At 36.1% G+C, this 20,004-nt stretch overlaps 1 protein-coding gene across 1 annotated transcript in view; it reads right to left on the bottom strand.

The window, feature by feature from the left end:
* Positions 1–14,437: 14,437 nt before the first annotated feature.
* The window catches only part of LOC122089352 (protein CHROMATIN REMODELING 19), a 42,146-nt gene continuing 36,579 nt past the window's right edge, over positions 14,438–20,004 (bottom strand). The window contains exons 11-12 of the mRNA XM_042659011.1: positions 15,180–15,398; positions 14,438–15,009 (exon numbers count right to left, since the gene is read on the bottom strand). Coding sequence (XP_042514945.1) covers positions 14,847–15,009; positions 15,180–15,398 — 382 coding nt within the window. The 3' untranslated portion in view covers positions 14,438–14,846. The remainder of the gene's footprint in view (positions 15,010–15,179; positions 15,399–20,004) is intronic.

Genomic DNA, 20,004 nt, shown 5'->3' with positions numbered 1-20,004 from the left:
TGTGGGCCTTTTCTGACCACTAGTACAGACGTGGTCCACAATGATGAACCGGTCTTTTGTGCTCATCTCCAAATGAAAGATAATATATAGAGAACTCTACTTTCATGTGAAGAGGCTGGTGTTTGTCAAAGGTGAAATGATAATATTCTGATTCTCTCAGAAATAGAGCACATAACCTCTACCTGTGGATGACGTGGCAATCCATGTTTAGCTAGGTATTGCTTGATGTGTGTTGATCTCCTTAGGGCTTTAGGATGGGAGCTATAAATTCATATCTATCAACAAGTTATTCATGGGCTGCATCACGTTTTCCTACCTTATATAGTTTTAACGGCTATTCAAATCTTTTGTGGTGAGCGGTGAGCGATAGTAAGGATTTAATGGTTGGGAGGATCTTGATATGCACCTAACTATTGGATCCCCACTATCATTCACTGCTTGTGCGCTGAGGATTTTTGTATCTTTATTGGACTTTGAAGGCAAGTTTAGTTTCTCTCAAAGTCATTTGTTTTGAAATAATCACATTCTTCGATATTTAAAAAGTACATTACTTAAAAGATAATTTTCCCCCCTCTTCATCTCTTGAACTTGGGGTTTATTTTGATGTTTGTTGGGCCGATGTTGCCACTGATCGGTTGATTATGTGTTTTTGTCTCTCTTTTTTTTTATTATTTATTTTTATACAGATTCTCTCCTATCTTGGCGTAGTAAAAAGCAGTCAATTGTGTTTCACATCATTAGTGAAGTTCATTCTTGTGCCCTTGCTAATATTACGTACACCAGAGATTAATTGGTTACGCTAATTCCTTTAAATATCAATGTTTCCTCGAATACACTAACTCCACTACTTTTTCTATAACAAAGTATTATTCAAATATATCACAATGAAGTTTTTCATGAAAGGCCAAAGTATTTCAAAATTGATTTTAACTTTACTCATTATCAATTTTCATCAAGAAACACTTCTCTTACCACACATCTCTTTAGAAAATTAATTGGCAAATCTTTTACCAAAGTCACACTTTTGTGTGCCTTCAATTTATTCCATCCAAACTGTAAATGATGTCGCATTCATCATATTGAGTTTGAAGTGGGCAGTAGCTTTAATATCTGTATATATTCTATAATATAGTATAAGAAAAAAAGAGTTTGTCCGGGAGCATGGCTCATGTACCCAGACACAAGCTACTATGAAATGACGGGCCGCTCCCATGTAAGATAAAAATCTCACCATTGTGTTAATTCTTATTAGGGCACTCTCATTGGCCCCTGTGTTACGCTTGTAGATAGAAAACTCTCCCTATATATTATAATTTATTGTAATTTTCAGACCATTTAAAAAAATAAATTAAAGAGTCACTTGGTTTAATGCCATGCCGAGGGTGAATTAGTATCTCAATGGATGTTTTTCTTCTCCTTTATTCTTTGATATTTTTCATACTAATAAAATTCACTTTGTTGATTCAGCAAAAAATATATATCATTTGGTTAATGCTCCTAAATCATGAGTAATGAATGGGTGAAGAGTCCTAATTTTAATCAAGGACCCACGAGCCATCAGTTTCATTCACATCATTGTCAAAAATGTCTCCCAAATATTCCAGGGACACAGCTAAAGAAAAAGGCCCCTTTCAGTCAGTAATTCTCTAGGTTAAATAGACTATAAATGCAAGTGACGGATAAGGACTTCGATCCAAGCTCTACTACTTTTTCTTCTAGAGTCAATTTCTGAAACTAACTAACATTCTATGATTTGAGTATTAATTGAGCTTAACTATATTAGTAAGAAGGCTTAGACACATGACATGCATGTGCATGTGCATGTGCATGTGCCCTACATATATATAAATTTCACAAACCAATATAAAAGCATAAGGATAGGTATAGGTATGCCGCCGATATCAAGTATGCTAGTGGATAGTACCAATAGGAACATATGATGGAGTATCATTCAAGAAGGATATGAGGGTCATTTCAGAAAAAGGGAAGAGAGAGATAGACACAATGGGTATTAGCATACTTGATATCGGCGGCATACCCAACATTTTCCCAAAAGGGCATATTTAGGTTATTTAGTGAGAATAAATTGGGGGCATTTTTTTTTTTTTTTCCTATCATTTTATTGTGAAATAGAAAGTAGTTAGCTCCACTATGAAATTTTTAATGTCTTTTCTTTTTCTTTTAATAAAACTCCATAAGTACTAATTAGTTAGAAGTTTTGACATTTTGACCATTAGATAGATAGAAAAACCATTGGATAAGTCAATAATTATAAAGTCCTTTTTCTTTATTTTATAGTTGTCTTTATCATTCAATGTCTTAACCCGAAGAAGTATTGATCTAAAAGTTATCACGTGACTAAATGATGATATAGATAACATGTTTTTAAATTTGAATGTTTACCACACTTTCATTTAGTAGTTAATGCAAGCATATAAGAAATAATGTTTCTTGTGATGGGTGAAGGAACCCATTCCCAAATGCTTTTTTATTTCTTTTCCCCCTACCCATTTTCGGTCAAAATTAGTAAAATAAAAATTCATCAGAATTACAATTGGTGAGGAATCAGAATTGGCAATTGTCATTTTGTCTTCCTTTCCAAAATTAACAACAGTACCTAAACCTAATTATTTTTGGTAGCTAGGTGTACTTGACCCCAATTTGTTCATCTATCTTCCACAAAAAATAGACATAGATAAATAAAAATATATATATATAATCTAAGTAGATACGGAATTTATAGCCTCCTCATCTATTGTGACTTGGGTTGACTCTTCCAACCAATTTTTAATTTAAAAAAAAATCAATTGAGTAATTATAAAGTCTATTAATTTAGATTTTTAAGAGGAAAATATAGGGGATTGGAACCTTAATTAGCAATATGAATTACTGAGTCTTGCAACTTTTTTTTCCGTACGTATTATTATTTATTTATATATAAAAAAAAATTGCATAAGAAAGTAATTCTCCTAAGTGGTCATCTCATCTTGTAGCAAGTGTTTTCAAGGGAGATTATTACCTTGGCCGACAAGTGATAAGATGGAAGCTCTTTTAGACCTTATGTTTTTTCTCGCTTTTCTTATTGTTATCTCCTCAATTAACCATTCCTTTCGCTTGGTCTAACTGTTAGCTCGCTTGGCTTTGCCTGTGTGACCCCTTCTATGAACTAGTAAAAACTTTCTATATGATTTACTTAATTGTACCAGGTGAAAGGATGATATATGGCAGTTCTACCTGTTGGATTCAGGACATTAGCTAGGTTGACCACATTTTGTACTTCAAAGCCAAATTCTGAACTTCTATGGCTAACACTTCCCTTCGTATTTCTCATCCATCCAGTCTGGTGTGTGAATTCAAAATTTTCTCTCTTAGATAATATTTAAGACTTGATTCTGCCACATGGTGAAATCCATTTATCTGAAAACCTTCATATATGAGCAAAGGATCCCAATGGCCAAACCAAACATTGAATTCAAATCAAAATTGAGGCCAACCACACCCCCAAATTGCATTGCACCAAGTGGTATCCCAATTTCACAACTTCTTTTCCCGGGGGGCGGGGGGAGGGACTTTTTGTTCGTATTAGACCCAATCCAATTAATTTATGTACCTAGGTGGATGATGACTGACCCTAGCTAGGTCCACTAAACATTTGTGTATGGGAAAGGTTGATCCAGTTATGTCCGTACCATGTGGCCAAAGCCTAATTAAGGTTAATCAATCCTATCGTATACTCTGAATATATATATATATATAGAGAGAGAGAGAGAGAGAGAGAGAGAGAGAGAGGGCCATGCAAGTGTTGTGCAGAGTGAGGAAGAACCAAACAATTAAGCTTCTTTTTATTACAGGGACCCTTTATGATGATGCAGCAACATATTTTGGGCTTCTTTAATGAACCTGCACGTTATATAATCCACAGAGAGAGAGAGAGAGGATTATATTGCAGAGCTTGAAGCAGCGAGGTGCCCACTTGGAGAGAGCATATGGTCCCCCGGCCCGTCTTTTTCTCTCACATCCCATCTGTAGCCCCTTACTCATCAAACTACCTATTTGTCATGAGAGAGAGAGATTTTGAAGTTTTCTTTTTTTTTTTTTAGGGCAAAGGTTTTCTAAGCGAGTGGTATAGGGGAGCCCATCAATGAGATGAGGCAAAACAATATCATAAATAGGAGGTCAGCAAGACCGTTACATGTAAAGAAGAAAGAGATAAACACACAATAATGAAAAACAATACTACGGTTCCAACACAATTATTTAAACTTTTAAGTTTTTTCTCAATGTTAAAAGTTGTGATTTACAGTGTTTAAATCAATGATCAAGGTTTAGGCAAAAATATATATCATTTTTTTTTATCTTTTCTCAGATCTTCTTTCTTTCTTTATTTATTTTTTGGCTTTCACTAAATTAGGTAAAAATAACTCAGTCCTTACTGCAAGTTGATGTACATGTACACATTGCATTGTAAGGTGTTTTATGCTTCAAAATTATATTATATATGAATTATAAGTTCATCTACATTTCTTAACCATTTATTTGTGTATCTTTAGCATATCTTATATATCTTAGATACAATATGATATGTCTCTTAAATTCATCCCTACGACATGATATATGCCCAATCTAGACTCTAGATCGAATCTTGGGTAGTCAAGAGGAAGTAGAGAGTCTTTTATCATGCAACTTAGGTTATATGAATGATATAGAATCTTTTCCCATGTTTGCACTAAGAAAATAACAATTTTGTAATAAATAAATGTAGGAGAGTTTTCTCTAAGATAATGGTATGGATAACCCACCAATCAAGAGTGATTTACAGTTCGTCAACAGAAAGGAGAGAGAGAGAGAGAAATATTATGTCCCCATGATTTTCTAAATCCTTTCACAGTTTGATGGTATTTAGAGAAGGGAAAATTAATGTCTAGAGGATTTCAAGGTACCTTACCGCCAAATTTTATAGCAACACATTTTTTTGACAAAAATAAAAAAGACTGCATTCTTTCTCCTTCCAAACATTGGGGTCTCCTTATTGAAGAACTGTGCAACGCCTCCTCTAGTTGCCTCATTCATTGGGTGTGGGAGATTCCATTACATGCCAACAAAGTGTTTTCTCCTCCTCTCTCTTTATAGGGAAAAGAACACTCCTTAGTCGTGCCAATGAGAGAACGTAGATGAGCATCAACATGTGTGGGTTTTTGTATTTCACAAGGGTGGGGTTTGTCATTTTGCCTCACTTTGTGTCTGAGCATAGGGGCCGCGCAACCAGTAAGCATTCTTTTGCTCTTATAGATATATATATATAGGGAAAAGGTTGGGTATGCCACCGATATCATGTATGCTAGCACCCATTGTGTCTATCTCTCTCTTCCCTTTTTCTGAAATGACCCTTATATCATTCTTGAATGGTACTCCATTATGTGTTCCCATTGGTGCTATACGCTAGCATACTTGATATCGGCGACATACCTATCCCTCTCCCATATATATATATATATATATGTCTTCTAAGGAAATTGTATTTGTAGAAGAGTATAGCTCCTGTAGCATATTGAGAAGATGAAATTACCAACCTACCCCTCATGATGAAAAATGACACCCTTTAGTGATGATTCCTCACACATTTCTATTGGCCCTCGCGTGCATAGGGAAACTGCATTTCCCCACAAGAAAAGACTTCCCCATATCTTCTAATAAAACATTAGTTAGGCATGCACAATGGATTTAATCCATATCCAACTAATGATGATGTGGTCCAATCATAGCAAGGGGTCGGCTACATAGCTGACCTGGCAGTATTCCTAGCATTGCTTTTTGAATAATTATGAAAAGGTGATCAAACCTCTTTTGAGCATTGGGCCCACATTATGAGTCCAAAAATCAAACCTAGAGGGCCTCCATATCTGTGTTGGGCCCTTCCCGAAGATCTCTTTACATGTAGGCCACACTACACATGCATTATGTTCATGCAATCCAGTATTTCATCACTTTAACATGTTTATTAGTTTGCCATTTATAAACAAACATAGAAATATGTTGCCATGAATTGACTTCCAAATCAAATCTAATTTCATGTTATATATTGATCACCTTTTAAAAACTTGATGATTGAGCTTTAATGAAAAAAAGAAAAAGGTGACAGGAAATTATGTCTGGTTTAAGGAGAGTAATATTGCAGTGATTGAAGAGGGAGAAAGGGTGGGGAGGGGTGGGGAGGGGAGGGGTCCATAACTCTATACTATAACTTTGGAGACAAAGAATGGGTTTCTTAACTTTTAATTAGTTTTCAGTGATAATAGGATAGTGAATGTATGGAGAATGGTGCAACAGACATCCCTACTCTGAGAATTTTGTTCTCACTAATAAAATGCTAATCCTCTGGCAAACACTAATTTCTAATCTCCACAAATCCCGGATTGTGATCTGTGACTTTCGGTTGTTACACATCAAACTCAGCCAAATTCCAACATAATCTAGTCCCCACAGAAAAAGGTGTGTAAAAGACCCAGCCTTCATGTAAGTTTTTATTCAATAATTCCTTGAAGGATATAGATTATCCTGGGCCAATATGATGCAACTAACACAAGATTTCAATCCCTATTGTCTTCTTTCTAGGTTTTCTATGACATGGAAAGGTTTCTTTTTAAAAGTTCAAACTTAAGTAGGTAGAGGGACTCTTAGGTGTGTAAAGGGATTGTAGGTTAATTACTAGAGGGTGTGGGACTAAACTCCTAATCAGTCGATTTATGATTATAATTATTATCATTATTTGACCTCATCACATCCTTATTGTAAGGCTTGAGTAATTCTATCCCTAAAAACATGGTGTGTGGCCTCGTTTTATTTGAATTTAAGTAGGTCTAACAAGAAAGGTTGAGTTAACAAGTTGTAAACCTGATGTAAAATGGCACATGAAAAGAATGAAGGTCGGATAACATACATGTGTGTGTGTGTGTGTGTGTGTGTGAGAGAGAGAGAGAGAGAATTTTACCAAAAAATAAAAGTGAGAGAACATAAATAAAAGACCGGGATGGATCCAACCGACTGGGTGAGCACGAGAACTCAGGAACCAGCTCCTTTTTTGTTTGATGTATATTCTTGGGATAGATTATGGGTCTAGAATGTATTCTGATCAGATTTTTTTCTATTTTCTCACTTCAAATTCTATTTTAGGCTCAAAATCTATTTTGAAAATGCATACTAAACACAGCCTCGATGTTGAACCTGACTTGCCAAACCTATTGAGCCGTTGAACCATCAAATTAGACCAAACTGGATCAAATTTACTACAACACTTCTGTGTTGAATTATACTGTTTGACTCCAAATATTAAACCTACCTGCTAGTTGAACTCAACTAGATATTTCAGCATTCCATCCAACCATCATCAAAAGTACCATGACTGACCTACTGATTAAGTAATTTCAAGGGCAGTTTGTGGTCCCATGATATATTTAATTGGTAAATAAAAGATCTAACATATGAATTATTATGCTAAATATGCCTTTAAAAGAAAGCTCAGGAAATTAACTAAAATGTGTATAAGGCTTGTGTTTTCATCACACCTGAAGCATGCAGCAGCGACCTTTATCTCAAATCAATGAGAGAGTCCTTTCCAGTTTTTCTGCATATAATATTGAATGGGACGCTATGGGTAAACCTCTTTTCAGGTTTTCCTGATCTTGGTGTTGGCTATTGTGAGGATCTCAATTTCTTCTCTGCTGATGGCAATGTCGAAGGTGGAGATGGAAATTGAGTCAATGTGAGTTTACCCTATTGGGTTTTGTACTATTTAACGCTTATATTTTTTTTCATATACTCTTTTGCTGACCTTAAGGGGAAAAAAAAAAAAAGCTTATATGTGCAGCTTTAATAGTTGCGACATGACAGATTAGTAGGCATTTTAATTTTGATATAGGTATAGGGATAGGTATGCCATTGGTATACAATAAGCTAGCAGACAATACCAATGGGAGCGTTGGATGAGATATATAGGAAGGGTAGGGGAAGAAAGAGATTAACACCATGGATACTAGCTTACAGCATACTGGCAGCATACCCAATCTTTTTCTTTTAATATATCCATATAATCCTTGGTGAAATTTTCATCCCAAAACATTGCACTATGAAGTCAATTTTGGCCTAGAATGTGACGGCTAATGATATTTAATTTTCTTGTACGTTTTTTTTTCCCTCTTTCTGAAAAGATAAGGTGGTTGATAATGAGAGCAACATTGAATAAATGGTGACTATATTATTATTATTATTATTATTATTATTATTATTATTATTATTATTATTTTTTTTTTTAGGTTGGGGGTAAACACTATATTATTAAGTTTTGTGCACTTCAAATTTGATAAATTCCAGATCATTATATCCCCCAAATCTATCTAATGGTAGGAAATATATCTTAAATCCTTCAGTATACATTTTTTTTTTTTTTTTGGAGGGGGTGGATCAGATATAAGCACTTGAAAGCAAATCTATCTTTCATTGCTTTGATGCTATTAAAAGTACATTGAGGAAAAAATACAAATTGAGAATGATATTGTTGAGATTGATCACAAAATTTGACATGTAAACAATCCAATGGTGTTGTTATTTAATAATCAATTGAGTTGATCCACGTATGGTTGAAGCATACTATATAAAATAATAATTTCACTTATTCTTATTAACGGATTTGAAGTAGGACAATTCTATAAGCAAGGGATTCTTGGAATGACAAACATAGAGGTGTATTTAGAATATGTAACCTTTTTTTTACTATTGTTTGTCGTATTCATAAAAGTTCTTCAAATAATGCATGAAAATTTTATTCTTAAAACTTTCCATTATGTCATTGTTAAAATTGTCATTGTCTCTCACATGTTTAGAATATATATATATATATATGTGTGTGTGTGTGTGTGTGTGTGAAATGATCAAATTTTATCCCACTAAAAGGAAAAATATATTATATTAAGGGATTTTCTTATTGGCACCCCTTAAGGTGTCGAATAATCTGTCACCGTACTTTGAGGGTGTCATATAATTTGTAACCTTACTTTTTTGCCCTTTTAAGATACACAATTTTTTTAATAGAGATAATGGAGTCATTTTACATTTTTACATGTATACTTGAAAAACGTACATATCAATGAAACCTTTTGATAATGGCATAATATATGCTATTTTTAAATTTGTAAATTATTTTTTAAAATATTTTTTAAACTTTTTTCTTGAAGAAATTTTGTGAATAAGATAATGAAAAATTAAAAGAAATATTTATAAATACACTTATAGAAGTGCCACTCAGACAATCTTATATTAATAAGATAAAACATTACTAATGTAAAAAAAAAAAAAAAAAAAAAAATAGAATTCAAATTAATTAGGGGGAAGGGTTTTGTGCATGGTAAAGCTATTGATTTGTATGAGTGTCTACGGTGCATTCTCGCACAACTCCATCCGACGACTATGTGCATAATTGTGCACCTGTACACACAATCTTTTACCAATTATTTAATAATTTTTAATATAAAAAAATGAATAATAAGAAGAAAATAAAAAAGCTCATAAATAAGTCCTTTCTCTGGATATAAAAACCGTAACAATTTTTTTTTTTTTTTTTATTCTTAGAATTTTTGGAAATTATTATTTATAGGAAGGGGGAAAAAACAAATAATGAGATAAATGGATCTGATTTGTTGAGTCTTTGGGGTGCTGTCATAATCAGGAGGAAGGCCTTTTGTGGTTTGTAAAGATTCCCTGTCTCTCACGGAGGTTCTAACATGGCAATGGGCCCATAAGAACATTCAGGGAAACAATTGATGGTCCCACTGGACCGGAGGAGAAATCATCGCCGGCAAACTCAAATGACGACGCCACAAAAGACATCCTTTTCGCTGGCCTATCCTTCTCATGCAAGCAATTCCTAAACTATTATTCTTTCTTCCCCCTCTCCCCCCATTTTATTACATTATTCTAAAAAAAATAAAAATTATATTATATTATTTATTCTCATTCAATTACCAAATTTTCATTCCATAATTTTTTTAATTGTATGAGAAAAGGTACTTTGGTCGGAGGGCACGCAAATCAATAGTAAGAATAATAGATGCAAAAGGTATTTCGGACACTTCGTCCAATGGGGAAGAAATATTTGGCAACAATTGATCTTGACTAGTTGTAGAGAGAATTTCTCCTTATTTTATATTTTTAAACAAACAATAATCAAGTCACTTGCCTTTACCTAATCCAACTTTAAAAAAAAAAAAAATTGCATTAAACTAACATGTTCTATATAGTTTTTCATCTTATTATTAGGTTATATATGTTGTTTGTCAAAGAAAAAGAATTTTGAGATGGTTTTCTCTCACTTAAATATGATTTGCAGTTGAAATATAATTGTCCTATTAGAGGATTAAAAAAAGGCAAAATAGATACTTTTTTCCCCTACATAAAAGGGAGACTAATTCTAATATAAATAGAGTCTTACTTTCATATGAAGGATTAGGGTTTCGATGAATAGATTTATAATTGAAAGGATTAATAATGTTAGTAGTTAATACACAGCTGGGTACAAGTTTCAAGTGCATGAATTTGTCTTCCAGTATTGATAATTAGATTGGTAGGATATAATGCATGATTACATATAAGCTTTTATATAAGCTTTAAGTGATTTTCTACAATATGCTAAAAGTTCACATCTTATTCATCACCAATTTATATCAGCTTATAAGCAAATTCCCTCTCCATTGAGATATTCACTTGGTTACAAGATATTGGCCTTACCTTTTGGTGATGATATTTGAATGGACGAGGAATGATAAATATTTGAATGGATGATGAGGACATTATGACTTAATAAAGCTTTTAACTTTAAAAGTGATAATTTGGATTCTCTCTCTCCTTTTTTCTTTTGGTAATATTAAGAACCCACCAAATGAAAAAGAGAAAAAGACTCCCAAACTTATCTTAAGTACACTGCTTTTGTGTTTTATGTTGTTGTCACCTATCCATAAATTGTTTCACTATCAACTCTGATAAAAGCTTTCATGTTTTGTTTCTTCTTTTTCAAATCCCAAGGCTTCGTGATCCTGGGCCATCAACAGAAAATGAAGGTACAAATAGAAAGGTGGGGACATAACAACCTTCTACCCAAAAAAAAAAAAAAAAAAAAGGACATAACAACCTATTCTTTCTTATGATGAGAGAGAGAGAAAGAAATAGAAATAAAGAGGGGTTTTAAAAAGAAGTGCCAAATTTTGACTTCCCTTTCCTTATTTACTTCCATCTTGAAATTTTAATATCTTTCAATGTTAATTATATATATATATATATATATACCCATTCATTTTCTTCCAATCCAAGAAGAAGAAATGATATCCCTTTCTTATTTTTTTCTACAACACTACCTTTCTAAGGCCTACATTTGTATATATATATATATATATCATAGTCATTCCAACTTAGACATCTTCTTAGCAACAGCATCAATTGATGTGCAGGACAAGGCTTCAAACAGCAAAGGAGCAAGATGATCATTTCAAAGAGGGGAAAAAAAAAAAAGAGACTTAAGCATGCAAACAGCATATCCAAAGTTTACCCTTTAGTATACCAAAAGACTAGTAGCTAGGCTAGTAATATCCTATAGTGCAACATAAACTCTTCCATATTAAACCTTCAAGTACAACCCACAACAGCATATATGATTTTATGTCATGCCAAGAATATACATTATTTTAAGTATCATAGAAGTTTCTAACTTAAATTAAGTATATGATATCCTCCACTCCCCTTCCCTTTCCCACATCCCATCCACATCTCACCATTTCTGTAAATATGAATTTTTCCTTAATTTTCAAAATTTTTTGGCCCACAATTTAATACTGCCAAAAAGAAAAAATTACGTGAAAATTCCATGCCTAGCTACAACCCATCAGCATGTGATTTGCCTGCTGGATGCATGTGAATGATTGTGATGCATGTCAACACGTGTCATGGAATCATTGGCAGACCCCATATTATGTTGATTTCTTTTGGAAGGGATACAAAAGTGCAGACAGAGACACCAGACTGACATTTAAAACTGATATATTACTGAGAGAAGGAACAGTTTATAAAGGAGAAGAAGATTTGTTGAGAGCAACAATAACAAAAAACTTTCTTTTCCTAGTTGAGTTCTAAAAGGTTGGTAATTTTCTAGCTTTGCTTCAGTTGGCTGTGTAAAGGATTAAAAAGCAGATGTACGAGAAGGGTTCACGGGCCAACCCCTCAGACAGACAGAGAGAAAGAGTGAGAGTATTACAATACAAAAGAAAGAGACAGAGAGAGAGGAAGCTCAAAGGAGACAAGTTGGCCTTGGGGACAAGTACCCACTTCTAGGATCCTCTTATCTTTCTACAGATGATTATGCAGGAAATATCTGGTTATGGAATCAAAAACCAACATGACATGTCAACTACCATCTTTCTCTCACTTTCCATTTGTTTCTATAGACATGAAAATATTCATCTGGACTCTTCCTGTTCTCTGTCTCATGCATGTAAATAAAGTTTTACTGAAGCCCACCTCTGAGGATATGGGCATGTGAAACTATAACACACTCTCAGATAAGCTGGTGGAACTAAGATCCATGCACTGCTTTTAGGCTAAAGAAGAGAACCATTTGGGTTAAATCTACTGATCAACAGGGAAGATGAATTTAAAACTATAGTCATTAAAAGCCATTACTAGAGCTGGGTTTTGCCCCATACAGAGAAAACTGGGGAACCCATATGTACCTATACTTCAAAGTTAAGGTCTAGATAATTGTAGAAGGAAGAAAGTATATTCATATTATATATATATATATATATATATATGTCTAGCAAAGCTTCAATGCATATGTTATCCCTCGCTTTCTGGTTATTTTGGGTCAGCTGCAACTGCAATAGTTGGCCCTACGTAGTAGGTTAACCCTTGAGCAAGTTGTCATGAACAACAGATTGTGGGCTATCTGTCTGCAGTCATATGCCTAATGTTTGCTGTACACAGTGACCATTTGGCCCTTCTCCTTATCCAAACTCGAAATATTTGCTAGGTTTGAGAGAGAGAGAGAGAGAAAAGATTCTTGGTTATTTATAAGGTATATTCCTTACTGTAGTGATTCAGGTAGGGCTTTAGCTTCTTTCTACGCTTGGTTATCAGTTTTGGTCTTTTTCTATACTGTAGTAAAATATTACTGCAAGTGCTTGTGATATTTATACTCTGAAAGTACAAGCCCAGAACATTTTATCTTGCAGCTATGAACCCCTTTCTATCCATGGTCTAGATATTCTCTGTCTCTCTCTCTCTCTCTCTCTCTCTCTCTCTCTCTCTCTCTCTCTCTCTCCTAGATGTTAGGAACTAAGGTCACTTTTTAGGTGCTTATAGGGAAAGTAGGGATTTTTATCGGCTGGGTTAGCATACTGGGCTTTTAAGAAAAGCCTGCTACTATAAAGGCTAACTTGGACAAAATTTTGACCGGCCTTTTTTCAAAATGGCTTTGTGACTTTTAAGCCTGTCATCCAGTAGGCTGGATTTGGGCCTACACGCGTGCCCAAAATTAAATAATTTAGGGATATAACCTGTGTATTGCATGAGAGTTTTGGACATTGATTATGGATTTTTTTTTTTTTTTTTTTGTGGGGGTTTGGTTTTGTGGTTCCTGCGCAAGAGCCAATCAGATTGCCCAAGCCATCCACAGAGATATCATTTTCCATTTCGTATGAGGCAAGCTGATCATTTCGCACCCCCATGTGTCACAGGGGCCACACTCCCTCACAGAAAATTACATTGCAAGAGCCATTTCAAGGGGTGTCTGTGTCATTTCAAGAAGTACAGGGAAGGGCATTGATCAAAGGGCAAAGTTCAGGGAGTGGCGATATAATCACTGGAAACTAGCCCTGTATAACCAAGCTTGTTTAATGGTCAGGCCTGGACTGGCTTGAGTTTGGACTCAAGTATGTAATAATGTGCCTCTCAACAACAAAATCTGGTCCATTTGTAGCCCTTGTAAATGTCTTCAAAGAAGGTTGGAAGTCAGTTCAAGATGAATGCCAACGTCTTCAAAGAAGGTTGGAAGTAATAGAGAGAGGGTTCCCCATGCTGCCAATGTGGGGGGAATCTGCATGTGACACCAATCATGGGCCCACATTTTCATAACAGGTGAGATAAATTATTAAAATATAACATTCACGTCAGACGTCGCTGTGAGAGAAGCCCTGAGGACTTTGAGAGACACTAAACACCCAACATTCCAAGAGACAATGATCTGCTATTAGCCCTGAACCATCCTTCGCAAGAGAACCCGTAATCCCAACCTTGTCAATCACTACAACCAGGCAAATACAGAAGTACTATATTTCAAGTCAGATCTCCATAACATCACGAACTAAAACAACAAACCAACCAGGCTTAATTGAAATTTAAGTTGATATAAGAACCATAGGGACCCTGTTATATTTCACCTTTAAAATCAATTGTACATGTAAATTGTGTCAAGCGTATGTAATTATGTATACAACAGCAGGGAGTTGCCACCAAAGGAAGAATGGAGGCAAATTTAAGTCGAGACTTTCTAATATGACAATAAAAGTTACAAGCGAGAGCTGCTAGCAAGCTTTCTACTGCCCCTGCTTCATGTTTCCTGATCTGAACCTTTTATTTTGTGAATAAGTGCAATCACTTCAGAGCCCTTTAATCTTCGAGCATCAACTAAATTCATTTAACAAAAATGAAAAGCTAAATTGCTATTGTTATCTTCCCAAATGGGCTTTAACATCCTTGAGATGAATGCATTGACATCATAAGTTGATCCTTCAATTCAGTTGACTGAGATACTACACCAGCAGAAGCGAAGATAATATCTCTCCCATGGTCCGTTCAGAAATGTTAGTTTCACTATCCAGCTCCATGCCAGACTCGAGCACTGCAGCATCCAAAACTAGCTTCCGTTTTGCAATCTCATAAATATTTTCATCTACCGTGCCCTTTGTCACAAGCCTGTAAGGAACTTGATAACTTAGAAAACTTTTCCAAGACAAGGTACATGTTGCAGCAGCTCAAGGACGAGGGAAACAACAAATAAACTTCGGCACAATTTCTTGTGTATTTTTTTTTTTTTTTTTTTGGGTGGGGGGGTGGGGGATGGGGTTGGGGAGGAGGGAAGTAACCTGTATATGGTCACAAGCTTCTCTTGGCCAATCCGATGGCAGCGATCTTCAGCTTGCCGGTCGATTTGTGGGTTAAAATCCATGTCATGTATTATAACAGTATCAGCTCCAGTCAAGTTCAATCCCTGGCCTCCAGCTCGTGTTGACAGCAAGCATGCAAAGATAGAAGTATCATTGTTGAATGTGTCCACTATTGTCTGTCTTTCTGTCACCTGAGTACTGGATACAAAAAGGGAAATCGTCAAATAAACATACAAGAAATAAATTTTGTATTCAAAAGGTCTACATTATTTGGCCTTTGTCTAATAAATTGTCATTCCTCTGCCTTGTGGCATACTTTCATTTGTAGATTGTATTTACCATCCTAAGATGACCATACCATGTCAGTATATTTTTAGCGAATCATTATTGGCGTGAGATCGGCCCTTGCTTCACCACCCACCCCCCTCACCACCCCCCCCCCAAAAATTAATAAAAAATAAAAAATAAAATAAAATAAATAAAACCACTAAACCTCAAGTCATGATGTACCAGGTAAGATATTGGCAGAGAACCCAGGTCAAGCAGGGGTTGGTCCTTTCAGTAATCACCCAGGTGACTTTGTATTGACTTTCTAGGGTCCAAAGGCATTGCAGACCCAACTAAAGTGTCTCACATTCAGAGTGGCCCCAACTAGAAGATGGGGACTCTGCATTGATGATCAGGTGAATTACCAAAAGAAAACACTGTATGGAGATCATCAGGTCTGATTAGGCACGCTACATCAATATTCCTAGACCATTATATATAATTTTGGGTGGAACAGTAGATGAGCAATAGCAGATGAACTCGCAAAAGAGGGCTTGTCTAAGGATCAACTAGATGTAGGGGCTTATCCTAGTATGTAATACTTTGCTGAAAGTTTGTCTCTATTGCTGGTTGTTGTAATAACAGTTGTCGCACCACAATGTTCTTCATGAATAGCACAATTTTTTTTAGTCAATAGATGGGTAGAAAGTTCTATTTTTCCATCAATAAAATTGTTAATCATTAGAAAATGTCAATTGGGATTAAATTGAAAACCTAAATGATCCCCCTTCCCCCTGGGTCTCATCTAGAAAGGTGAGGATCTTCCACAAACAAAAATTAGCACAAGATAGTTGCAAAACTACTCAACACTATTCCTTCGGGAAGTCCAGGGGAAAGCAAAGTTACATAGGCAACTGGTAGTTGGAGGACCCAAGAAGGAACAAAAAAGCATAATAATTACAATATAGTGAACTTTACATCCCCTATTGTAAATATTACAGCCCTAGGACAAATCATGTTGCTACATAATTAAACTTCGTGTCAACACATCCAAGATCAGAAATTAGCCATTCTGAAAGATCCATATGGAAATCTATATCAAGATTAGGACAGGAAAGGACATATGTTCCTCACACAAATAAAAATTCGACCAACAGATTAACTCATATACTAGCCAAGTTTGAAATTTTGAATATTTGAAAAGCTAATCAGGGTTCTAGAGGATGTACTAGACAAAAGCTAAGGTGCTGGAACCACAGTCGGAACCAGGATCAATATGTAATCGATAAACCTGAAAAGCAGGCCTAGATTGGAAAACCCTAAGCGAATGAAGCAACCATTGTGTAAGGCTGGGCTGCTCTTCTCCCTCCCTCCCTCCCTCCACCTTTCTTCTTCCTCTGCATCTCCCCTTTCCCTCTCCCTTCTTCCTCCTCCACTCCCTTTCCCTTCTTCTTCTCTGTCTATTCCTAGCAGGCCATCTCAATCAATTTTGAGGCTGCTACAACTGCTCGGCTCGCCTTCCCAGTAGCCGCCTTCCCACCGACCTGGTCAATAGATGATTTGGTGCTGGCCCCTTCTGGGCTAGCTGGCTACCAAATTGCCATACTGCGAGGCCCGCTGCCCTTTTGGTTGTCCACCCTTCCGGTTGCCACCAAGCTCATTTGGTCTGTCTGCTAGCTCACCTGCTCCGCCGGTTCTTCCTCTTGGTTGGCTGCATAGTTGTCAAGACGACGCCTAGGCGTCCAGGCAGTTTGCCTGGGGCCTAGGCGACAGTCGCCTTATTGCACTGCATGTCGCCTTGTGTTTTGGCACTTATTTATGCCAAATATCATTTAAGTAAATGTTTTATTTCATTTACTTAAGAAATTATTCATAAATAAGCAAATACCCCATATTTGAATCCAAAAAAAATAGTTTAAAAACCATTACAAAATGATAAAAAATCAACCCCCCAGTCCAAGAAGAAAAACTGGATTTTGGTTATAAGGGCGATTTTCAACTTTTAAATGCTGGAGTTTTTCTCAATTATGAAAATTTTATAAATTTTATCATGTTAAAACATTGCTAAAAACCAAAAGTCCGGTAAAATAATTTTTTGTTTTGATATCCATAAAATTATTTTCATTCAGGCGATTTTAACAGCATTCGCGCACTAAAAAATAAGTTTGACCGGAGCATAACTTTGTCATTACAACTCAGATTTAAGTAATCTTAGACTTGTTGGAAAGCTGGTTTTATATTATAACTAATACAAAAAGTCTCATGTAAAAATAATATCATTTGACCAGTCAAACTTATTATAGAACCAGAGCATTTCTCTAAATTTTGATTTTTTATAACTTAATATGACATGTTAATTTTTTATGATTTAATATGGCTAAATTTTGATTTTTAATGACTTGATGTTACTTAATCTTGATTTTTTATGATACAAGGTATATATAGCTTAATAAATAATGTTAGAAAATAGAAAAAATAAAAAATAACAATTGGTCGCCTTGTTCACCTCAAGGCGTGCACCTTCTCGCCTAATCGCTTAGATAACCCTCCACCGCCTTGGTTCGCCTTGGCGCTATGACAACTATGGTTGGCTGCTCGCCATGCATGCCACCCTCATGCTGGCCGCAAGCAACCTGCCTTTCAATCTGTTGGTCGTTGGATCTTTGTCCCGATCAACACCAGCCCACTGGGCCGCACTTGGCTGCACTTGGCTGCAACCACTCCATCGTTGCCCTCTGAAAGTCCCGTGTCCATTCACCTTGGCGACCCCTTCCGCTTGGCCATGGCCTCTGCAAGGCCAACACTCCTCCACCATGGCTGCCTCTTTACCGTCGGTGCTCCTTCGTGTTGGCGGCTAGGAACTGTTGTGTTGAGATTAGATTGTTAGGGTTTGTGGTTCTCTCCCTGGTTTACCCTTCTCTTCTGTTTGGGCATTTGGGCAGCGTTGTAGAAGTTTTTTTAGCTCATGTGGGCCCTGGTTGGTGCCCTTTACGGGCTTGTAACTCTCCCTTTCCAGCTCTATTTTCCCTCCCTTCTTTTAATGCATTTACTATTCACCTAATAAAAATATATAATTGATAGTACCAGATGAAGAGTAATTTAGAGAATTGAGAATAACTCACAAAATAAAGGTCCATAGTTGTCAAGGCGCAAGGCAGCTCAAGGCAATGGAGAAGGGTAAAAAACAAAGGCGACACCAAGAAGTCATGTAGGTGACCAAAGCGCTAGTCCAGCTTAAACCACCTGGACGCCTAGGTGACGCCTTGACAACCTTGATAAAGGTCATAATAGACAAGTTTTCGGGTTGAGTGGTCAAAAGTTGATTGACTAAAAACTATCATCATAACTAATAAAAGAGTTGATTATGATCTTTTTTTTTCTAGTAAAGAACTAGTTGAATATGATCCAAACAAGATCTAGATGTTCAGATTTATAGAATTGAGTTCAGAACCAAGAAGTAGATGATCAGAAATCATCAAATTGAAATGAAGAATAGAAAGAGGAGAGAATATAAGAGAAACAAGAGAAGAAGAACGGTCTAGAGAAAAGAATCTAAACAGGGAGGAATAAGAAACCACCAATTAAAGCAATTTTTTTTTCTTTCACAGCAATCAAAATCTAGACTCAAACTAAAATTCATTCAAAAATTCCACTAGATTCGTGTAGGGGTAAAGCCCTATTTATAAAGAACAAATAGACTCACTTCAGGTAATCTAAACGAAATCTAACTTAAACTAACAAAATACTTGCTATAGACCACTTAATAAGACTTGAACTTTGATGTAGATCGAGCTGTCAAAAGGAGAGTTTAATGCTGGCCCAATTCTGGTTCAGATTTGGTTCAGTTTCTCACATCGAACCAGCCTTTTTTTCTCCAATCGGATCGGCCAACCTATTGTTATTGTTCACGCAGGTACTGTTCATGGGGTCCAATATTGACAGTTGGCTTGGGAAAGATGTGACACCCAAGAATACGGCAAGTACCAGACCCGCCTGGAAGATCTGTGAGGTGTCCCCACCAAGAATACTGCAAGTACCAGGGGGTTTGGAGATCGGTGAGGGTGTGCAAACTTTAATCCCACATCGCCTAGGGAGAAATTACTGAACTAGTTAATAACCTCTAGCCTCCTTAACATGGCACAACGCGTTTTAAAGCCTTGAGGCCCATGAGCCAAAGAGGACAATATTGTGCAAAGTTAACAGGGTTGGGGCATTGCAAATGGTATTAGAGTAGACCCCGACAGTGTGTGGAGCCACAGCCGGGGTGTTGTGCAGAAAGCGGAAAAGTTGTGACACCCAAGAATACAAGTACCAAGGGTTTTGGAGATCGGTGAGGGTGTGCAGACTTTAGTCCCACATCGCTTAGGGAGAGATTACTGGACTAGTTAATAACCTCTAGCCTCCTTAACACAGCACAACGCGTTTTACAGCCTTAAGGCCCATGGGCCAAAGAGGACAATATTGTGCAAAGTTAATGGGGTTGGGGCATTACAAAAGATGCTGCCAACACTTGTTAGGATATTAGATATTAGTTCCT

The sequence above is a fragment of the Macadamia integrifolia genome, chromosome 2 (genome assembly GCF_013358625.1).
Source record: "Macadamia integrifolia cultivar HAES 741 chromosome 2, SCU_Mint_v3, whole genome shotgun sequence".
Taxonomy (NCBI): domain Eukaryota; kingdom Viridiplantae; phylum Streptophyta; class Magnoliopsida; order Proteales; family Proteaceae; genus Macadamia; species Macadamia integrifolia.
The sequence above is the reverse complement of the archived record's forward strand: the minus strand, read 5'-3'. Positions and strand labels throughout refer to the sequence as shown.